This window comes from Sceloporus occidentalis, unplaced genomic scaffold (genome assembly GCF_023333645.1).
Source record: "Sceloporus occidentalis isolate IW3139 unplaced genomic scaffold, rSceOcc1.0.p SCAF_274, whole genome shotgun sequence".
NCBI lineage: Eukaryota > Metazoa > Chordata > Lepidosauria > Squamata > Phrynosomatidae > Sceloporus > Sceloporus occidentalis.
Window position 1 is genome coordinate 189,682 of NW_028317254.1, and position 23,817 is coordinate 213,498.

Sequence of the window (23,817 nt, forward strand, 5' to 3'; positions counted from 1 at the left end):
GGTATGATTCAGCCATGCTGTCACAAGCAGATGTAGCCATTCTTTCTGCAGAATTTGGAGACCAGACCAGACATGTACCAAATACATGTAGATTTGTTTATTGACACATCAAGTCAAAAAAAAGATATGTGTTTGTATTTGTATTTTAGCAGAGATTGTAGAAAGACCAGTGGTTTTCATTCAGTTTGGAGGTAGCTGTGATCTCTATAGGTTAGGAGGTTGTCATAGATAGTCTTGACTTTTCATAATTAGGCACTTTATCAGAAGAGGCAATGCTTAAATGTATCAGCAGAAAGTGTTGTAGACCTAGATTGTAAGCTTTCAAGTCGGCCCCTCGTTAAGTATCGGGTCGTCTCGGTCTGTCATTTCTAGTTCTGTCAGACCCTTTGAATGTATGTGCTGCAAGAAGCTCTGCGGATACTGTTGGTGCTATATAAATAATATTAATAATAAAAATAGAAACAAAGTATGACACTGGTAGGCCATATGAGTGAATCCCACCAAGGAACCATGTGGAAGAGGTCCTAATCAATATGTGAAGATCTGGCCAACTTCCTGACAGGTAAGAGGACCTAACTGTGTTACAGATATGAAGCCCTAGAGCTAAAGTAATACATCTCTACTTATAAATAGTTTGAAGATGTTGGTACCGTCAGTGTTTAGAAGGCTAGACATAGCCAGGACATTCATGTACAGAAGAGGACAACTGTGCATCCACGTGTGTAGATTCTCCTTAGAATATGACCAGACTCCGTCGGAATATTTTTTAGAACCATGTCCGGCAGAATAATTACACATGTCTAAGTCAAGAGACAACATCACAGCAGCGTTTGGAAACTCATAGCCTGAGTGCAGGAAAATGTTTCGCTGCTGATCAAGTACGAGAGCAACAAACAGATCAGGGAATATTTGGATGCTCCGAGAGCGAGAGAGGACGTGGACGCAATTGGGAGTGTTTCGATGCTCAGCGTGCGATGAAGCGAACAAACAGAATTGCTCTTTCTTCTGTGTCCTGGCACAACAATCCAAGAGCAGCAGGAAGAGGGGAAAAGGGGGTCCGAACTGAGTGCCAGCTTGTAACTGTACTGAACCAACTGTGTAATATTCGCACGCATGGCTGTCTGAGGGGGGCCCGGGGACATTTCTTTAATCTAGTAATATCATCTGCTTTTCTGCCTGCCTCGGCTCCAATATCTGAGAAAGAGGAAATAATAAAAGCCGAGTGTGACTCATTGCAATGAGATCTGGAGAGATACACACAGGTCCTCGCATGTGCGGGACAGATATCTTAATAAGCTTGTGCTCCTATATGGACATTATAGACCCTAAATAGATAATAGCAAATAAACTTTATATAAGAAGGTATTGGTGCATATGTATATATATATATATATATATATATATATATATATATATTGTGGCAAGGTAACTTTTATGACTGGGACTGGATTAGCTAGCCGGTTAGTTAGTGAGGTAAGAACCTTGTATAGTTAGTCTCCAAGATTGAGTAGGATTTGTTTTTGTTTTGGTTTATTTATACTGTAAAGTACAGCACTGTGGACCATACAAAGCTGCAATTAGCCACATTTTGCTTTTATTCTGCTGGTGTTTGGAGTTTCTTGTTTTCATTGGGCCATCCTGCCACAATATATATATATATAATAGCTGTTTGAGATAAAATAAACCCTGGTTACTGGGAACCTAACCACAAAGCCACTAAGTTGATTGCCTATATTGTGTTGAAGCGGAGATCATAATGTTGGGGAGATCAGAGACCTCCCTTGTAACCGGCCTATTGATCAGCGGCACTATGGAGGGGGAAACTGGGTCTAGTCCGCCTTGTTGAGAATATGTCGCTGTCAATGGTATTACATATGGCTTTGTTTAATTAATGTCTCTTTGATGCTTGCACATGTTCAGATTCAGAGCAGATCATGATCAATACCATGTGGATATGAGCAAGCTCTACTGACTAAGAGTCTGAGCTACAGACTTAACCAGGAACCATTGGATTTAGCCAAGTCAAAAAGAAACAGAAAGTCAAGTGTTCTTGAGCTTGATATTGAGTTTCTACCGGGTTGATTGTCAGCTCCATTGAATTCGGGGGATTCTTGGTTAACTGACCACGTCAGCTTGAGTATAGTAGACTTGAAGTTTGGTCAAGCTGGCAACCAAAGCCAACAATCACTTCAACTTTACCTGAATGCAAATCCAACCTTTATTAATCCTCGCTTCACTTCCAAAAATATATGCAGTTCCGTTTTTCTGTAGGTAACTAGAATTTAGTAATTACATAAATATTTAAAAAACATAATTAGTTTTATAATGGGGCAAGGAACGCCAAGAGATAACCATGAGTGACACCCCATCTGCCAGCATCTTATGGTTACTGTAGGAATCCAAATGAAAATTAATTCTGTATTGATGCCTCGCTGCACATACATCAACTTTAGTACATATGGCACAACGAGATCTCTTATACTGTACCAACCATGAGAGCTTGCCTCTTGTGCTTAACCTTCTAACGCTCTGAGACAGATGTATTTATGTATAAATATATCCCATGCCAAGTTACCATTTCCAGTTTATCTTTTTAAAATATATTTTTTTCCTTATTTAAAGGAGCAGCCAATATGAATGCCAAAGGAACCTTGTATTAAAGTCAGAGTTCCTGTAGAAACCAATAGAATGTTCTTGTTGACCGCGACCACAAAAAAATTCCCTTTATACGCAGACCCATCATGTCTCCCTGTCCCTCGGACGCTCTTGCGTCTCGTCTCCTCTCTTTGCTCTCAATGCTGTAGCCTGTAGGTTTAATCGGACGCGGTATCTAAGTCAAACTAAGTCAAATTAATCATCTAGCGCCAGATGCTGGCAAATCATATCCGGCCATCATCGTAGACAATCCAGACGGGAATTTTTGCAGGAGAGTGAAAAAACTGGGATATTTTTTTTAAAAAAAGTTGCTAAAAGTTGGCAATATACGTAAAAAAATATATAATTACATAATGGGGGCAGGGAGCTCCAGGCAGTAACCGTGAGCGACATCTCATCTGCCAGCGCCTCACGGATATGGAAGGGATTTATATGCAAATTAATTCTGTACGGATGCCTTACATAATTTTTAGTACATATGGCATAGAGTAGAACTTTCATATCGTGCCACCCACAAGCGCTCTCGCTTCGCGATAATTCTCCCGGCCTCTGTTTGTCAGACAGATTTATTTATGTATAAATATATCTTGTGTCAAGCTACAATTTGCAATTTATATTCTAAAATAATTCTCTTTCGCGTCAGATTTCTATTATTAAATAGGACGGTGCAGCCTTATAACAAATTAAACGTAGATGTTATCGGTTTATCTCACAGTTTATTTTGTTCTTACTCTTAAAAACGGTGATTCTGTGATATAGCGTACCGCTTTTCCAACATTTTTTCCCCTGAAAATATACTTAACAGGATAAGACAGGCTAGAATTAAATTTTTTTTCTTTAACAAATACGGCAGAAAAACCTTTTAAATCTCAATGTTAGCTGCTGTACAAAAATGTTAAATTATTATTATTACTATTATTTTTATTATTACTATTATTACTATTATTTATTATTATTATTTATTTTTTTATTTTTGCTGCTTAGAATGTTTACATAATATCTTGGTTATCCCTTTATAATATATCTGCCATCATAAAGATTATTTATTTCATCTAAGCCGCATGGGTTGCGCAACATGGTCCCACCAGTTCAGCTTTGGTGTTACTCAAAAAAAGAAAAATACTGGAGCGTGAAAGGTGCCATCCAGGGACATAGAGGTTTAATCTGTGAATTATACTTTAAAAATGTATAAATGATTAATTGATTTTACATATTTCCTTTTGTGCCAAGACCGACGAACTTATGGAGCCTTTTGTAAGAGCTCAAGACACGGAGCGCGTTTACGCAATAATTCTTCAAAGCTGCCATCTTGGTTTGAGCTAGTCACCTCCGCGCTGAGAGACGGTACCGCTGATTTTAATACCATCTTTACCGCCGCATAAGAAAATCATTGTTGTAGGATTAGCACAGCTATTTCTGTGTTTTATGAATCTCTCCCTCAAGTGTTGGCCGTAAAATTAACTGTGCTTCTCAATGTCGTCTCTCTGCCATTAATGGACGCACTTCCGCAGAGAGGGGACTGTAAAATAACAGCTTTATTACATGCACCAAACATGAGAGTTCATAGACTTCTTAGGAATTATAGAATTTAGAGGAAGGAAGGTGGCAAGCGACGTGACAGATGGGGCAGGCAGGACGGTGCGGGCAAAGGTACACACCTTGTGACCCTTGTCTTGTTGCTTTGTTGGCAAGTCGGAGGGGCACCGGACCCTGCCATGTGGTTGTAGAGGAGCCTGGATGCAGTGCAACCAGTGCCTTGATCATTCTCTCTTTTCTAGGGGTCGTCCACAGGTGGGCTTCAGTCTGTCAATAATCTAGAACGCTGATGGTTCAACATTTAGTATTATTGAGAATTTTAGCAGTTGGAGCCATTGATTTTTAAGACCCCTCTTGCTAAAGCTGACAATTCAAGATATAAAATACATCAATCAGAATAATTCTTATATACAAATCAGAGATTATAATACCCAAAATGAAGAAGGTGGCACGTCTACTTTAATTGTGAAAAAATACTATTAATGAAATGTCTTGATATATTTTACAAGAGAGTGGACAGGGTTAAAATAGATGATAGGAGCTCTGGTACATCTGTGAAATTTAGTATTCCTATTTTGGGGAAAATATTTTGGTTCCTGACCATACGCAGCTAGTAAGCGCTTACTGATTGAAACTTGTACCTCCAATTAGAGCTTGTTTATTTAGGGCTCCGAGCATCGGTGATCTCATTAACAAGCTAGAATGGAAATATTCTAAAACAAGGAAGGTTGGTTAACAATGTCCACGTAAGTGAAAGCTCCGCAGGGCAGTGTCAGGAAGATTGCTGCCCTACAGAGCTGCGAGAGTTATTTCAAGGGCCTGTAGGTGGTCTACCTTCATCAGACTTTTTTAGCTGAAATTAGCCAAGCCCGAGGCTGTAGTAGAAATTCGAAAGAAAACACGTCTGGAGGAGACGTACTTAACGAGAGATGGGGCTGCAGAAAACATTCCCTGTCTCTGCGTGAACTTTTCTGAGTTTTGAAGTGAGTCATTTATTCTAAATTTATAGATGAACAAGTGTGGGCATGAGGCACGGCGTCTTCGGTACGCAACAAAGAGAGCAGGGTCAGCAAAGCTTGGCCAGCGAGAACGGGAGTCAATCCATCTTAGTGACAATAGTTCAGATAAAGTGTCTAAAAGATTAGAATGGTGGAAAACAAAAATATTTCCCAAGGGCTTCATGTTATGACATCATGCCCTGGCGTCCTTAGACCAGTACTTGGACTTGAGAGGAAGCATACAAAGCAAGATAATGTCCCTTCATGTCCAAAACTGTGGAACACACGGTCACGCATCACCTAGGCACACCATTACACATCCCACCAAGGACCGGGCACCAAAACAGACTAAAAAAACTAATGGTTTTTATCTTCAATTGAATTCCGGCTTCCATGTTTTGGCTACAACATTCTAAACATCCAATATGCAGCATTGCATGAATCCACCTGTCCCACAAAGAAAAAGGATTCTACTTTCTGGTGGAAAAGAAAGAGACCCCCAAATATTAGCTCTGAATCCTTTAATCTGTATAGTGACTCTTCTGAAGTATTTATTCAGCGTGAACAGGATTAAAAGGTCTACTTCATGCTGCTTTCTGGTACTCAATAATACTGAAAATGACCCATTTAGCTGCTAATCCGCTCTTTGCAAAGCTTCTGAACACCCCATGCAGTCGCCCAGGACAATTCACAGAAAATCAACGGTTAAGATCAGTTAACATGCAATCAAGTATTCCCTTTAAAAGGAACGTAGTATGGAACCCAACTAAAGATTGAACCCAAAGTAAAAAAATAAATAAATTACAAAGTGCTATATTTTATGTTTAGTTACAAAAATACTCCGTTTCCATGGCGATCATGGTTTCCATGCTTAATATTTAGCACTAGGATTGCTCTAGTTTTGACCCTGATAAATTGCAGAATTCTGTAGGACCAAAGCAATGTGTGCCTTATAAATAGGACTACATCTTGTTTTATGTAACTGTGATACACCATTACTAGATATGCTAATTGTCGAAACTGTCTCGAAGATAGCATTACCATGGTTACAAAGGGGCTATTTTTGTGAGAACCTGAAACATATTTTTATCTTGCTTAAAATCCGTAACCGATAAGGTGTTGGCTGGGAACAGAAGCTCTCTCTCGGCTTTGAGCTCATCAGTCAAGTTATCCCTGTTTTTTTTGTATTTCACGGATACCGCTAAGTTACGGGACAAGTTAATCGTTGGGAGTGCGCTGAGTGACATTAATAGGACGCTGGAGCGCCTGAATAAATGACAACTGGAATTTCATGCAGACAGGAGCATTTTAATTCACTTGATAAATAGCAGAGAGAAGGATACAGGCATCGGATTCCAAATATACAATTTAAAACAAAGTGTTATGGAAATGGTGTATAATTGCAGCACTGAACTGAACTGGAGCCCAATCACCCATCTAGGTGACAAAGTAATGTAGAAAGACTGCACTAGTTGCTTAAATCTTCTGTATTTCGATGCTCTCCTTTCTCTGTCAAGAAAGTTTCAAGCCCTTGTAGAAAATGAACCTTGTTTGGAAAGCAATTCCACTCATTCACAAAGACCACATAGGTTCTGGTCAGCCTTCACCGATATCGCATCCCATCCCACCACTTCCACAACCCTTCTCCCTACATCCACATTTATCAGTCTAGTCCCCTGACACTCTCTGGGTTTGACACGGAGTCTCCGGATGAAGCCCTGCTTCCCTGGGTCTCCAGGTCATTTTTTTACCTGTTTATAACCATACCTGGGAATGCTCCAGGTTTGACCCTGAGTCTCCAGGTGAAGCTCTGCTTCTCCAGGTCTCCATGTCAGTTTCTGCTTTCTCTGGGCAGGGAAGTAGCATGTTGCTATGCTCACTCCATGGCCATTTTCCACCTACACCCTATGTGCTTTCCCCGGCTCTCCACCCAGTTCACTTAAGTTTTTGTTTGGAACTACCAACCGTCCTACAAGCGGCTATCCATGTCTCTGGCTAGATATGCCCCTACACAAGCCACTCTTCCTAAGCAGGAAGAGCTCAGTGTAGCCTTCTCTGGAATTTCCCAAGTATGTACTAAATATGACCAGTCTTCAACCTGTTGTTCACTTGGTATTGCTTGCATCTTCAAACATCATCCCCTTAATGACTGGCCCTGGAAGGCATCCAAAATCCTATGGGTTGAGTATCCAGGAGGCAGATCCATAACTGTTCAACCCAGTCATCTCCCACGATTTTCATGATCGTGCGGGTAAACATTGATTCTCGTTGATGCCATTATGCGTTATGAAGGACCCACCGGAGCATCTCTAAGAAGTGCTGCATTGGCCTTAAAAATATTTTTTTGTTTGAATTATTTATGTCAAAATGTATACATTTTGTCTATATTTCAGTTACTATTTTTAATACAGCATTGTTTAATATGTCAGCACTTTATAAATACATGCTAAAAAGAAGACATTATTATGCCGGAGAGCTGGCAGGTTAGGAACACAGAAATATCGCCAGAAGGCTGAGTACTTATCACCATTCTGCCTACCAGCCATGCCTGCTGCCTGGCACGCCACGGGAGGCAATCGAAATAAAGACTTTTGCTTTATTGCTGACCGTTAGTATTTGTCATCTGTTTGCAACTGTAATGTTTGTTGAATGCTGTCTGCTTGTTTTGCATCCCAGGGAGCGGTGAATGGAGCACGTTCTAGAATAAAGATTTCTGCAAGATACAGAGAGAAAATGAAACAAACAGCCAGAAATTCTGCAATAAATTAGAGGCGGTTTCAGTCGATATCTTACTCCGAGTGTTATTACAAAGTATTTGTGACACTGCTGTTTGCAAGAAGTAGCCGTCATCTTGCAATCGCGCGCCGGTGAGCACTGCAATGTCCATCAGCGCTCGTGCCTTGGACAGGGACATATTACGGTTGGACACCTTCAGCTGCTGTGCTTACCGCTGAATGCTGGGATATGACATCATATCCTGTCACTCTGCGTCTTATGGTGGCTTGGAGCCAGGTACGGCTGTGGAGGTTCTACCAGCTGGGCATAGCCCTTCGTTGTATAATTAGGCAGCTGGAGAGATCCAAGATCTGCCTTGTAACCGGTCCATTTAACAGCCGTCCACCATGGAGCTTGATCTGCCCCTGGTTTTGTGGCATTGAGGCTGGCCAGGGTCACCAAGGCCAGAATGTACTACATCTATACCATACATCTTGTTTTACGTACATCTTTTACATGTTAGTATATCACTTGTAATGTTTCCGCATAGCCCACTGAATTCTTTTGCATACAATTATATCAGCCTAGGATAATGCTTAATTCTGCCTACATCACCTTAACCATTTAACACATTACAACATAGCTTACTTCATCAATTTCCACTTGAAGAGCAGAGCTCAGACACAAGGTGATCTCTGTGACTGTAAATTCCCCCCAATTATTTTGATGGGGGTGAGTGTGTTAGTTGCCCAGGGGACTTGAAGGAGAGTATATGAAGTGTGTATAAGCCGGGAAAGATTAATGCCAATTTTTATAGATGACTTTACTTCTCAGTCCAGACAAATAGGAACTGAAAGTGCCGCTGTCTACTCCTCTTACAGAAGCAATAAATAAAAATTCTGCTGGCAGGGCAAGGGAGGTGCTGAGCCCTGCTGTCTATCATCGGCTGGGACAGGTTTCAACATTACTCTTGAGAATTGGAAACAGTTGAGATAAAGATATGAAAATGTATGTCTCAAGAAGGCCTGCTTTGAGGGATGGTCTTAGACCTCAGGCAAGAAGAATTGTGGTGCACAACTGCATATTTTGGGGACATGTACCGTGCTATTTGTAGGGTTGTCTGTAAGTGGAAAGACTGGAGACATCAGTCCACAAATTCTTATGGCTCCTTCATACTTGGGCAGGTCTACTTACTATAGTTTGAGTTTTCACCTGAGTTGACTTAACTCAGAACCGCTCAATAGCACTAGACTGAGCCAACCCAATCTGTTTCAAAAAGTTAAGTCAAGTGCTATCGATTTGGACATTGTAAGTCTCCGGTCGAGTTGCTGCCAAGTCGCCGTCATATTAATCTTAGCTGCTGTCAACTCGATTGTTGAGTTAGTTAATGAGTCAGGTCTGTGGACAAGTTTGTTCTTGAACCTGTTGAGTTTAATTGGGTTCTCGAGCAAATCATCTCCTTTTGAGGAATCCAGTTGGTTTCATTGAGTCTTTTTTCAACCTTAGTTGACTTTCTTGAAGGAGACATATTCATATTCTTTTTATAGAGACTATGTGAGATTGCAGTGGCCTTCAGTTGTACGGTGATCAGGTGGAGTCAAGTTCACTTCAATGAATAGGAGAGTTGCCTTATTTCAGCTAGCTCCATCAAAATGGCCCAACCAACTTGAGTCAGTTGTGGAGTCAAGGTTACTTGAACCGTTGTGACTATACCCTGGGCATCTAAGGTATCTTCTGGCTATACTAGATGGGAAATGTTGTCCTCATATGATGCCAGTAGTAAAACAAATCTAACGAGAAGGGTAATCACTGAGGATACTCCTGGGGAAATATGGCTCACTATACCCCTAAAAACACCCCATTCGGTAAGCTCTTCCTTTTATATAAGATTAATGCTCACAAACCAGTGACCCAACAGAATCCACAGAACTTCACACTTATTCACCCACTCATCACTAAAAAAAACAGCATTTAAAGGATTTCTATTGGATACTCTGATACAGCAATAGGTGGAAGATATATCTGCCCTATAGGACTAAACCTATGGATTTAAATGATTTATTTTTCAACTGCTTCATTTCTGGGCTAATCATCTTTAAAGCGATATTGCTTCATCATCTGTGTGTCCGATAACGAAGAATTAGGGTCTTCGTTCTTGAACTCTATCCCAAGGACAAACCTGTGCTATACAAAAGTATTCATCAATGTAATGCAAGACAATATCGTTTAATACTAGCGCTGAAATGTTATTTGTTTTCCATTAACTTTAATATTCCTCCTCTTTGAGCTTTGTATTTTCCCACCCTCCTCCGCTCCATTATTCACTGTTTTTTTACCTCCTACCTCCCCACTTCCTCTGTTCTCTGTCTGATTGAAAACCCATGCATGCATGAATAGCATTACAATGCCATCCAGAACTTGCGCTTTGGTACATCGGACATAAAAGCTATTTTGGAACAAATATTGGTTGCCTTGGACCATTTTGCTTAATGTTGCAAAGAGCTCCAGCTTGCAATTGGCTAAAGTATTATGACTGCAAGTCAAATCAACCTATAGAAGGACAGCTGCGGCAGCATAATGGTTGGCTGAACCTTATGGGAGTCATAACCCACAGAGTGTTGCACATGCATTTGCCACTCATGGAGTGTCAAAATTATGTCCCTTCTGGCCACCACTGACAATGTTCTAGAACAAAAGGAATTCCCCTGAAAAGTTTGAAACGTTTTTTTGTTGCCTTAGCAATGTAATTGTCCGTTCAGCAGGAACATTCTGTTGGTTGCTATGGTGATAAAGCCTCTTTTCAAACTTTGGACTTTTTAATCTCTCCTCCCCTTATTATTTAGATATGACTAAAGCCAGAGCCCACAAGTTCCCAGTTATGGCAATAGCCCATGAACCACTTCACTAGTCAAACCCTCTAGAGAAAGAAGACCCAGAGGAGGCTGAGGCCCCTGTGTCTCAGAAGGTCTGGGGACTGGAGTCCCATAAATATAGCATTCGGTATTTGTATGCGTCATGTGCCATTGGTTCCAAACCGTTAAGAAAGATGCACTGAAAAATAAGCACATCCGAACTGCCCACCGCAATATAGACCAATGCTAATTTTCTGTTAGAATATTGAAATGTCCTTCTTCAAAGTGCCTGGGAGACATACAAATCTACTTTTAATCATTTCAAATTGAATTAGTTAACATGGGGTGGGGGGTTTAACAGCACAGCTGCACCATTCAAATCCTGTACAGGCACTGAGTGAGTTAAGGATAGTCTGCGGACAGCAATGTGACATAAGCCATTATTAATCCTCGTCTGTATCCCGGGGCTGTCTGTGGATGTGTCCAACGCAAGAGATCAATATGTACCAAGACAGATGAGATAAGTTTCTCCTTTATGTAAGAAGATAGGAAGCAATGTGCTTTAGAAATACTGGATTAGCCTTGTCCTTTAGAGATTAAAGCAAATATTTTTTTAGAGACAGCATTAAAGGGGAGACCTTTAAAAATTCTTAAAGATCAGGGCTGATGTTAAAGACCCCTGGATAAGGGTTAACTTAATTGACTCAACTCGAATTCAGTTGCATGCATTCACTAATCTGTAAATTTTAGTGATTTTTTAATTTTGCAGATTTTAGGTGAGGGCATGCAAAAATTACAACCACCCTCCACTACCTTTAAATATAATTATACATTATCTTAAATGTTTAAATAAATATATAATTAAAACAAGGGACTAAGACTAACTTCTATTAACTTTAACTCCCCATTCTACTGGCAACAGATAAGGGGTGAGGTAGAGGCAGAGAGTGAGTTTCGTGCCTCCCTTAGGGTTTTTTTTATATATTATATACATACATCTCTGTCCCCAAATAACTACTTTTCCAATCAGGTGTTAAAACGTAACCAGATTTAATAACGTAAGAAAAATCCTAAAAAATCTTCTCGTTTAAGACATCTTTGGAAAAACTTTCCTGAAGCTTGTTCATAAGAAATCACGCACGGGATCAGAAGGAGTCCATCAAGTGACAAAATGCGGATTCAGATTAGAAGCTTCAAACCATTTATGTCCTGCAAAAGCTGTCAGCCTCACAGAACAATGAGTAGATTATTCCACTCCATCATCCCAGTGACAAATTAATAATTTTAATAACCGCCGGCGCAGAAGGTGAGCCAGGCGAGACGTCTGAGAGTGGAACAGTGCTTTGGAAGGAGGGTAGGGTCGGCTGTGTCCTGCGTGCTGCAACTTATTAAAAATTAAACCGGTGTCGGAGATCGAAAGCGGGAATCGAATCGCCAAAGGACGCGAGGCCTGGCCGTGTCACTATCGCCTCTTAAGAGTGTGGTTATAATAGCAGAATCAACGTAGTGTTATGGTATAGCTTACAATAGGTCAAGTGCAGGGTAGGTCAGATGGAGTTTTTTTTATTCTGCCCACACACCAGAGGTGAGAGCGGTGAGCGGTAAAACAAGAAGGAGAAATAAGGTTGGATGTGGAGGGCATAGTTGCGAACAGGTCCTAACGGTGTCAGAAGCTCTATATCCCTTATATTATGCCATAATGTGACAAGCTGTCTCTTCTGCGTCTTGTTCAGTGTATAGGTGTGAAGTTATCATCTTCTGAAGTAGCACCCAAGTACATAAAGCGAAAGCACTTTGCATGAAATCCAAAATGGCCGCCCCCAGTTGTCTCATTCAAGTCATTTTGCGAATAAGAAGATTACACTGCCTACATAAAAATGACTGCCAAAGAGACCACACATTATTTTAAGTATGTTTTGACTGGTAATCAACAACTATTGCCACATTGGGGTAGCAAAACTTTGTCACGGACCTGTCCTCTCTTGTGCCACAGTCTTTAGAGTCTCTGGTACTTTGGGAAACGTGGCACTCCGTACCAGGGCCCATAGTCTGTAGGAAGGAGGCTGGCGCTCAGTCCTCTCCAGGAGCCCATGGCCCGGAGGCTTCCGTGACAAATATTATGTATTATTGGCGAGAGACACGCTCAGGGAGGAGTTCTTATTTCATGGAATGTGACAGAACATTTCAAGGACGCGGTTATGGAGTCTATTCTTTCTTTGCTTAATAAATACATTCTTTTCGTTCAAGAGTTTAATAATCCAAATCTCTAAAGTGGCTTCTCTCCTGCCAGCCACTGAAGTGGTTTTAATGTCATAAAAAATTAGGCATTTGTATAAATAGATGTCTGATGTAGAAATAGTGGGGGGAAAAAAGGAATAAGATTTATATTTTAGAGTCTTGGGACTATTACATCATAGTATCAACTGGAATTAATACAGTATCGCTCTGGCTCTCGTACAATGTGGCAATAGTTACTAATCGCCTGTCGGGTACCAAGAGAAAAGTGCAAAAAAAGTGACCTCAAGCTAAATTATACCCCCGAGAAACAGAAAGTTAATTATCTTTAAAAAAAAAAAAAAAAAAAAGTAATTTCTCATGTAATTATTACTTTTGATGTAGGCAGTTTTTAATCTCCTGACGTACGCTATCAAAGTGATTTGAATGAGACAACCTGGAGCTGCCATTTGGGGTGAAATGCACTCAATTAAAATGGCAATTAAATAGTATAGCTATGGCTGCCTCAAATTCTGTTTGTCGATAGTGGAGGTGTTCAAGAAAGCGTCAAACACTTAGGGTCTTGGTTCTGTATGGGTCCTTAACACGTTGGCCGAGAAGAACCTTGAGGTCAGGCTCAGCACTGGCTCCCTACACCACTCACCTCCTCATTGTTGGTTCCCAAACATCGCAGGTTTTCACACTTCAGACCCAACACTAACACATTCTGAAGTATATAGAAATCATAGACTCGGATATAAATTCCAGATTCAGTTTAGTTTATGTTTTTGGTGATATTTATCAATGTCTCTTACCGACCTATTTGCGTTCATGGCTGATCCATCGTCGCACCAAGGGACTGTGAAGACCCTGCTTTCACATGATGTGCTAGGAGCTTTTTTTTCTTCCTAGGAGTATTTTTACTTGTGAAGTTTTATGGAAGCCCCGACAGATTAACTCCTTTATAGTATCAGCCTTTTTCGCGGTAAATGATGTCATTAAAGAGAAACTGTCAAAATATGTGTTTCTTCTAAAGGAACACAAATAGAACAAGTATTTTTGTGTGTTTGGGTGATTTATTGCTTTATTTGTCATCTTTTTCCCAAACCTTGCTAGCCTAGGGCTAATTATATTAGTGTCGCCATCTAGTGGTGAATATGTGCATGTGTGCTCAGCAAATCCATCTCATCTAGAATTCTCTAAAACGCTTTAAGATCTCATTAGCTTGCATGAGTTAACCCTGTAGTCACTTGCATAGGGTCTCTCCACAATATGGGGGTAGGGCTCTTCACAATTAAGGAAGCTTTCAAATAATTAATACAGATTTATAAGGACTTCAGGCATAGTTGGATCTGTCATAGCTGGACCTGAGATAAAATAAATGTCTGGTTTACTACAAAGTCGGGGTAGATCGGTGCACATTGACCACAAACACTTATTAAAAGAAACATAGAAGAAGCACAGAAAGGATCTAACCATTGATTTTACTATATTGTATCCCTATGTATAACCTTATGGTCATAAAAGGAGCATTGGGTAAAAAACATTAATTTGTAGCACCGATTGTTCGACAGCAGAACACTCATAGGGCCTCATAAGTGCCCCAAAACAGCTTTGGAGAAACCCAATGACTTATCATATCTGGGCAATACTTCATGAATAGGTTCCAATGGGTTAAAGGGTTATCCCCCTAAAATAATAGATCCGGTCTAATAAACTCAATGATTAGATATTACTTTCATATATATATATATTATATTTCAAATATAAAATCTTATATGAGGTTGGGAGGAACTGAATGTTGGCAGAGATCTGATCTGTTTTCGTGAGAAATTTTCTATCTTCTGCTCGGGGGTTTAGACAGGATATTAAACATTGGGGTTTTTTTACTGACACTATGTAATATTGCACACGGTTATCATGCAAAGGGTTAATCTTTGATCTGAATGATCTGAATGTTAAAACTTTTGACAGAAACCCATGCTCTGAAAATTAAAAAAAAAACAAATTCAATATTTTCTGAGCCAGGAGTTAATGGAATTTTGAAATATCTCATTTTATCACAAAAAGACTTTGAGGAAAGAGAATACACAGAACCGGCTGATTAAAATTATTGATCAGAGAAATAAAGGAAGATTTGATTAATTTAAATCTCATTGTTCTCTCCATATTTCACCCTTTTTTTGTTTCTACAGGTTATTTTATCTAAGCAAAGCTGTTTTTATATTAAAAAGAAATTAATAAATTTGCCGGCTTCTTTCCCGGAGAAGGATATCTCCGAGGCAAAGTAAGGGGTTATGTACCCCTGGAGAATTATAGGCTATACATCCTCCTTATAGCCCCATAACTGAGCATTTTTATTAAAAAAAGTATGATGTGTATAGCAGTTTTCAAAAACTAAATTACCTTACTAAATAAATTATGCATAAGGAGAGTGAACCGCTGATGAGTTTCTCATTTAAGAAGGACAGAGATGACAATGTCAATGCAAACCTCCCAAATGTCCAGGTTTTAGAGGGCCAGTGTCCCACCAAGTTGCCCTACCGAGTTGCCCCATGGAGTTACCCCACTGAGCGTTTTTTAGTCAAAACCAATTCTGGTCTGTATAGCAGTGCATTGATTTGTTATATGCCATGTGCCCCTCGGGTGTTTGAAAAAGTAAATGTCCCTATTTCTTTAAAGAACATGGATTTTTCAATGGTCTTCCCTACCCGAGAACATAATGTTATTACAATAATAACGGTACGATTAGATCAAATCCAATTTTAATGCCTTTATTACTGACAAAACTATTTCTTTTCATCTTTCTATAATCCTTCAGTGATTACAAACTCATTACCAGGCATTCAGATCTCCTCTAAAAACCAAAATGACAATAATGTCAATTTTAGAACTGTTTCTGAAGAGTAACTAGAAGGATAATAAATTCATAATGGTGGGACAATGGGGCCATAGAGGAATCTATGTAAGCTCTATGACCTCTGAGAAAGAAAGGGGTCTCCTATTTTAAAATCGCAAAAGGAAAGACGAGGCTCTTTCAGGTAAAATGTCGTTTATGGAAGGGGAAGTTAGCTGAAAGTTATTTTCCTCTTGTAAGTAGGGTTACGACACAATGTTGGGGACCACCCCGGAATCAGGAGAGCTGACCGATGTTCTAGACAACCTCATTACAGGAGAATAAGGTACCCAAAAACTCTTGGTTGTTGGGTTTCAATAGTTTTCTAGAGGCTACTCCTTACATTAGAAGAAAGTTTTATCAGGCACTAGGAATTGTATTAAGTGGATGAGTTATCCGTTTTTCCTGTAAAATGCAAATTAATAAAATAATCAAATATTTATAGTCTGTAGAATCTTCATGTCAACAGTTTCAAAGCTGTCATCGAGAGTTCCATTGATCACACGCACCCTTTCTTTCCAATCGGCTGTCAACGTTTTTCCAGCCTGTCACATACATACATACAACAGAAGATGAATTATACATATGTAATGGATGTTTGTAAGAGTTAGTGTGCAAAGGCGCATTTATATAGAAAATGGGTCCAATTGTTATAAGAAGAGCATTTGTGGAGGTGTTTCAGATGGGAAAGCATGGTAGGCAAACACGGCAATTTCACATATTGTTGGATGTATTTTATTCAAAAAAGAGCAGGCAGGAGAACGTATTTTTGGGACATAGGCATAAACATAGCAATGAGTTACCTTGGCAAGGAGATTCCCAAATTTCTTGGATTTTTTTTAAAATTATGACCTGTTCTGTAACTGTAAAACTTTATTTTTGAACTTTAGAATGTTTGGTGCTACTTAGAAAATGGTTCAATTTCTAGGAGGGTTCCGGTCGATGAAGAACATGTTGTCACAGCATTAGTTGAGCACAAGCTTGCCGTGTAGGATTTGTTTTCTTGACTTTGAAGAAGTGACTGGGCTAAGCCACTGACTTTACCAATGAGAAATCCAACATGAGGACTATTTAGTTTTAAATTCTTGGGACACAATAAAAGAGGTGTCACCGCCATTACACTTTCATTTTTTATTCCCCTTGCCTCGTCTACAAATATCCTTTTTTTCTTTTGCCAGCGTTCCTCAACATTTCATAGTGAGAAATGTCTATCTGTTCCCAGTTGCAATAAAGAAAGCCAAGCAGATAGTGGATGCTTTATCCTATAAATCAGGTCGGTGCAGGAGTAATTTAGAAGGGACGTCTTATTGTGGCGTCGAGGGAGAAGACGAGGTGAATGAGACCCAAAGGAGTTTAATTCTGTCGCACTGTGTATTTTGTATAAAATGTCTCCGGCAATAAAAGACTCTCGTATATTTTCTCTTGCCGTGTCCCAGTGAACAGTTCAGCAAATTAGAAAACCACAGAGGGAATATTTGGATAATTCATTTCAGGCACCTGATCGAGGCGGTGGATTCCAATACCGTACACAAATGCCATCATTTTCTGGCAAACTGAATTAGAGACGGAATACTAGCGACAGGGAGACGTGTTTCTACTTCAGCTCGTGCCAACGGCGGCACTTATCTTTGTCTTCTGAAGATGGCAGAGCTCATCTTCCCCTCGCCTTTCAATGGCCCACAGATCAATACATTTTTGGTTGAGTATGGCCACATTTATTAACAGCTGGGACACTTCAAACACAAGGTGCAGCGAAGGCAGGAGTGACCAAGTACTAATGCATTATATGTTAGAAGAGTGGTATCAACGGAGGATTAGGAGCAGGTAAAGTTGTAGGTTTCCATAACTTTTGGAAAGGAAGGTGGATCCTTTACCAAGAGAAGATTCCAGAAATTATTATCCAGGCCATCAAATTATCCATACCTTTACAGTTTACATTTATTGTGTGAATATGGCCAATGGTCCAAAATAATAGCCTAGGTTGCCGCCTGGTTAGGTAGCCAAAAAAATCAAACTTTCTGATATGTTTTAGAGACGGAATCTTGCTCAAGTTGTGAAAGTTTCTTTTTCTCTGTTTCTTCCCAGGTGTTCACACGATACGGGAAATGCTACATGTTTAATTCTGGACAAGACGGTCGACCCCTGCTCACCACCATGAAAGGTGGGACGGGAAACGGTCTGGAGATCATGCTGGATATCCAGCAGGATGAATATCTCCCCATCTGGGGTGAGACTGGTAAGTTCTCAAACCAAATTGAAGCCCGTTTGGAGTCTTGTGGATGAAGCAAAGGTACTCAAGGTTAAGGGGGGAAGAGAGTCATGGACGGCTATGTATGTCAGGATTAGAAATTCTGCGGCTCTTCTGGGAAGGGGAGCCTGTTTTTTTCCTTAAACAGTCTAAAATTCTGATCGGTTCCCTTGGTTTTTATAGCTTTCTTGATGCCCCTGCAAATACTTTATTTAGAGAAAGTATCAGAACCCTACTGTTTTATTTATGTATATGAATTATATATTGATTTTCAAGACTTGGCATCCCGCTCAGCATCGAGAAAGGCCAGGTTCTACATAAAATGACTCCCAAGTGTCCTTGTTGAGCTAACTGCTAGGCGAGCTCCCAAAATGCCCCAAGCCTACTGACCTCCACTCTAGCTAAGATTAAATCCTTTAAAAAAAAATATTACCTTCTAAACTATTTATAGGAATGTAACATATTGCAGAGGCAGTGTTTATTCGTTATTGATTAATGCAAAACATAGGTTTTGGTTACAAGCCCATATTAAATTGATTTACACTGTTATGCTGTTGCTGTGTGTTTTTCAAGACATATTCTGATTGCGCGCATGTTCGAGATGTGTGGGCAGGTGTTGTAACAGCTCAAATTTAAGGTACGGGGGGGAATCGAATGGATTTTCTAGGCAGAAATAGCCTGCTACAATCCATCTTTTTTTATATATCCTATATTAGAAAAATATATTTCGGTAACAGCAGAATGGTTATTATAAAAGATCTCCTCTTGTTTGTTTTTTTTGGCATTCGGAAAATGGCATTACTCATTCTCCCAGCAACTCTCCCCCCAAAATAGTTGCTACCCCGTTGGCATATATTAAAAGGAACGCAGTATGTAAATGTAATTGTCGAGGGTCCTGTTGTGTGTGTAGAAGGTAATGAACACGTACTGGCATAAAACCAAGGTCTTTCCCATCTGTCCTTGGGATTGGCATGGTTGGCCCTGAAGAATCCCACCGGCAACTGCTTGTAGGGGTAATTAGTACCTTTGTTTAAGTATGCTTTTCTAACAAAGAAGCAACCCGTTAAAGCGATATTTACCGAGTTGGGTTTAGCTATAGGCTGCTAGGATAACGGTTCTAGATCTCACGTGAACGATAAAAGAACGTCCCGTTGGCTGAACCTGGAATATATTTATCTATGTAAAAGGATTTTTCAATAAACCTTTAGATCTCCAGATGCGTATAAATAAATGAGAGATTATTTCAATGAAGCGAGCGGGAAAGCCACTTAGCTGATTTTATTCTAATTTAGGCAGACCGGTTCGGGTGCAGACTTTGCTGTAATAGAAGAACCGGTGATGGAAAATTTTCCTTTAAGGGAATAGGAGAAGCAAAGTAATATTGCAAAACATTCATTTCAATATATAAATATGGACATGAAGATGGCCTGTCCGTGTTAAATGCAAATACCCATTTCTATAGTTAAACAGATCAAAAAGAATTTGGATATTCACATATTTAACATTTTCCAGAGGTGGTTCTGTTATAAAAGGAGCCGCTGGCCTTAAAGTGCCAGTACCACCTCTTTATCGCCAGTCTGGCCCTGTACTTAAAGTGCTAATGTCTCCAAAAACCCTACGAGTAGTCATTCCACCTTGGAGCCTTCTGCTTTCTCCTCCTTCTATTACATAAAGTTGGACTACCATCTTTTGGAGCTCAGAGAACGTCACTCTGTCTTCTTTTTCATTCCCCAAACTGTTTTTTGCTCATACTTGCCTCCGAAGCTTGTTCTAACTTCTTCCAGTTTACAGCCTTGTACTCTGCCATGACCTGTTCTACAGCACAGGTCAGGGCTACATTATAAAATTAGTATTTTATATATCAGATATCATAGCACAATTATTGTATTGAAGTCTGATGAATGCACTGGTGGGTTGACTTGACGTTCGTCCTTGTAGACGTCCATGGGCTCCCAACCAGAATCATCATCATCATCATCATCATCATCATCGTTCATTCTTCTAGTGTTCCAAGCAGTTGTCATTCCTGGCTCACTTTTTTGCTTCTTCCACGGTTAATACAATAATATTACAATATATATTTTTTATGAAATCAATCTGAAATAAGTTTGAGTCTCAGAAGCACCGTGAAAATCAATTAATTATCTTGGCCACTGCCCCATCACAACTTAAACTTGGAATTTTACCCACAAGCTGGAAAATAGGTTACTTGCTTTGACATTTCAATAACCTTTTCAAGAAAAGGAGCCACTAGGGACCCATTATCCCATAATACAGGCTTAGATGTCAGTGTTCCATACTGTATTGTCGACGCTCAGGAATTCTTTACAGTTAATTATAAATGAGATGTAATATTTAACACAGCTTTTACTCAGCCAAATCTCTCCAGTAACCAAAGGTCCAGGGTTTTATATGTAGCGAATGATTAGCCCGGATGGTTATTTTGTATGTGGCTACAGATGCATAGCCTCCGGCAGCCCGTCTACCACTTTATAATTAAAAAAATAGTGGTGGGCTTGGCAAGGAGATGGTCAGGTGGAAAAGGAATGGGAGAAAATGGGTCGGGTATGGTCAAATTTGGCATTGTTTCCTTTGCAAGTAGAAAGTCTACATATATTTGGCCCTAGGATGCCACTTATAAAGCAACCTCAATTTTTTTAGCTTCTTTTGTCGGTGACCATGATTGGTCACGAGAAGCAAGACCAGTCAAGCTTTATGAATAAAACATGCCAGACCTACCATGGTTTAAAACCAACAATTTGAAGAGAACTTTTAATAGAGGAACTTGGCTGTGTAGTCCCCATGATGGAAATGTACTGGTATGTCGGTGACGTATCCTGGCCTAGTGCCAGGGTGCAAATCACCCGTTTGGGCAATCAGATCCCCCAAATGTGCCCACCTAGTGTTCCCGTTATTTTATTTTCTAAAAGACATCAAACCTGACTCGCTCCGTGCATGTTTAAATTCCCTCCCTGTATTAGCCTCTACCACTTCAGCTTGAAGCATATGCCACTTATGTATCACTCCCTAAATGGCTTAATGCTTTCTTGTATTTAATCTAATAATACAGTTTTAAACTATATATTTTCCTTAAAAGTTAAACGATAAAACTGCTCACCTTATTACATGCTGGGGAAATTAATTCTTCTGAGATGCATTTATATGCTGCTGCTCTGCATCAACAGTTAAAGGGCACACGCGGTCACCTTACTCACGCTGTTAAATAATGATTAAACACCCATTTAATCACTTAACGCGCCTGCTTCGAGAAGGTCTATTTCTCACGATTATTCTTACTTCAGCGCTTCAGCTCACCGGCCCGCAATCAACAAGACCAGAGATCCAGGATCTGCCTGGTTTCTATAGACCTCATCAACTTTTTTTTAAATTAATTTTAAAAATTAAAAAGGAAAACAGACTTGGGTCGACTTGTAAAAGCTTTTAATGAGTTCTAATCACGGAGTGAGGAGCCAGACTTACTGTGACTGTAATCATTCCAAAAACCTTAATGTCCAGAAGTATTAAAGCAGAAGACATCTAGGTCTACCTGGCTGGCTTTGGACCAACGCCCGGCGAGTGCCATCATCTGTAATTCTAGCGCTGTCCCTTTAAATGCTAATTCTAGGGACCCTTATCTCCCTTTTGCCGATATTCTACACCTGGTAAATGCCATTGATTAGAGCCGATACAAGCTATTTCAGATGTTACCGTCGGAGAACCGAGGAACTGAACTTCAATGGCCGTCTTCCAGCCTCCTGAAGATGGTCACCCCATTAATCATATCAACTGCTTCAAGTTAGAGATACGGATGGTTCTACGTAACATAATAAAAAAAAAAAAGCACAAACTCAACCATTGGGAGTCGGTTTAATGATTTTCTTCCACCTACAATATATCATAAAACAAAGTTATTAGCAGTCATGACTAGAACCTGCTGAGAATATAGGATCTCTCTCATCCTATATACATAGATATGACTCTGCTCTCCTGGGAATGTGCTTCCCAGAGCTGCACGGCTGAATTTCTATCCTTGGGGGAAGGGAGGTTAAAACTCACTCTAAAAAGTATTGGCTCCATCATCTTAGTATCAAAACAACAGGGCACCATATGTAAATAATTAATTTGCATACAGAGCAGCACGGTGATGTCAGAGTAATTAAAAGAAACATAGAATCTGCCGACAGACTGGCCCTATTCGGCCAATCTGTCAGCAGATTCTATGCCGACAGATTCTATTTTTACACAAAAAATATAAAGTCCATATAACACACTGGTGGGTACATGGAATAGCCGTTCAGCCGAGGCAGTAGATGTCTTCAATACTATAAGCACATAAACAGGAATGGCGTCATAGTATTCAAGATCAAAAAAGAAAACACCGGTGCACTTGATGTGTGATTTAAAGACAGGGAAGGGTAATTTGATTGGTATCTGCTGCCAAATTCCTTGTTTTTTTCTTTTCCGAAAAAGAATTTTAAAAAAGTCTCCAAGACTCAAGTTTTTGGCGCCATTGTACCTAATAATGGACATTACAGCGAAATGTGCTTCATTTACCTGAATAATAAGAATGAAGCGTCTGTTTGGAACGGTGAACTAATTAATTTCGCTGAATTTTGCCAAAAAGCTTAGAGCAAAAAAGTAATTTAGGGAATGAATGAGAATATTTTAGCTGGAGTGACGCTGTGAGTTGCTGTGTAAATACACATTAATACCACAACGTATCGGCGGATATCAACTTTAATAATCGTAGCTAATGAATCCGCGGAGATCACGCGTTTAAGGCTTTGGGAACATTCGTGTCAAAATATTTCATATCCTATTGCGATTTGACAGGGAAGAGTTCCGTGTTAACAAAGACATAATACATTATCTTAAATTTGAAATTTTTTTATAATCCGTATTTCATTTTCTTGCCGTAAATCTCATTGTGCTTTAGAGTTTAAATATCACTTTAATGAGGGAAAATCTTTTTCAGATCGTTATTATTTTTGGAGGAGGTATTGAGTGTTCTAGAATGAGTTCTTTTTTTTACTTTAACAAATTTTAAAATCTAATTTGGATCTTATGCACCCGATACCTGGGAACTGTCTGGGTTTGAACCATTGACCCAGGGAAACATAGGCCACACCCATCCACTTACACTCCTGCTCCTTGCCTACCTAAGGTTGTCTGGAGTTAGCCTTGCCCCTCAGCATGGCTAGCCCTACCTCATATAGGCCAGCCCCCGCCCAATGCATGGCTAGCCCTACCTCATATAAGCCAGCCCCCACCCAATGCATGGCCAGCCCTGTCTCACAGAGGCCAGCCCTTACCCAATACATGGCTAGTCCTACCTCACATAGGCCCTCCCCCGCCCAATACATGGCTAGCCCTACCTCAGATAGGCCTGCCTTCGCCCAATGCATGGATAGTCCTACTCGTTCACTTAGCCATTCCCTCAGAAGACTGAGAGTGTCAGGTAGCCTGCCCTAGGGAATTCTCAGGTACACCAATACCACAGCTCCAAAGTTTCCAGGTTTAGTTTGTCCAGTCCCTCTTTGGGCGCCATGGTCCACTGTTCCTTTTTCCTTCCCTGATTCCCCTAAAAGCCCCAATAAAGTGTATAGAAGCAGCCGACTAGATTGTAAGCTCGCAAGAGCAGGGCCCTCTTCTCCTTTGCACCAGTTTGTTATTGTATGTATTATTGTATGTGTTTATAAAATG

At 40.0% G+C, this 23,817-nt stretch overlaps 1 protein-coding gene across 1 annotated transcript in view; it reads left to right on the top strand.

The window, feature by feature from the left end:
• LOC149275619 (acid-sensing ion channel 2-like) overlaps nt 1-23,817 on the top strand; it is a 129,549-nt gene that overhangs the window by 66,866 nt on the left and 38,866 nt on the right. Inside the window, exon 2 of the mRNA XM_089504498.1 lies at nt 17,952-18,102. Within this exon, the coding sequence (XP_089360624.1) occupies nt 17,952-18,102 (151 nt within the window). The remainder of the gene's footprint in view (nt 1-17,951; nt 18,103-23,817) is intronic.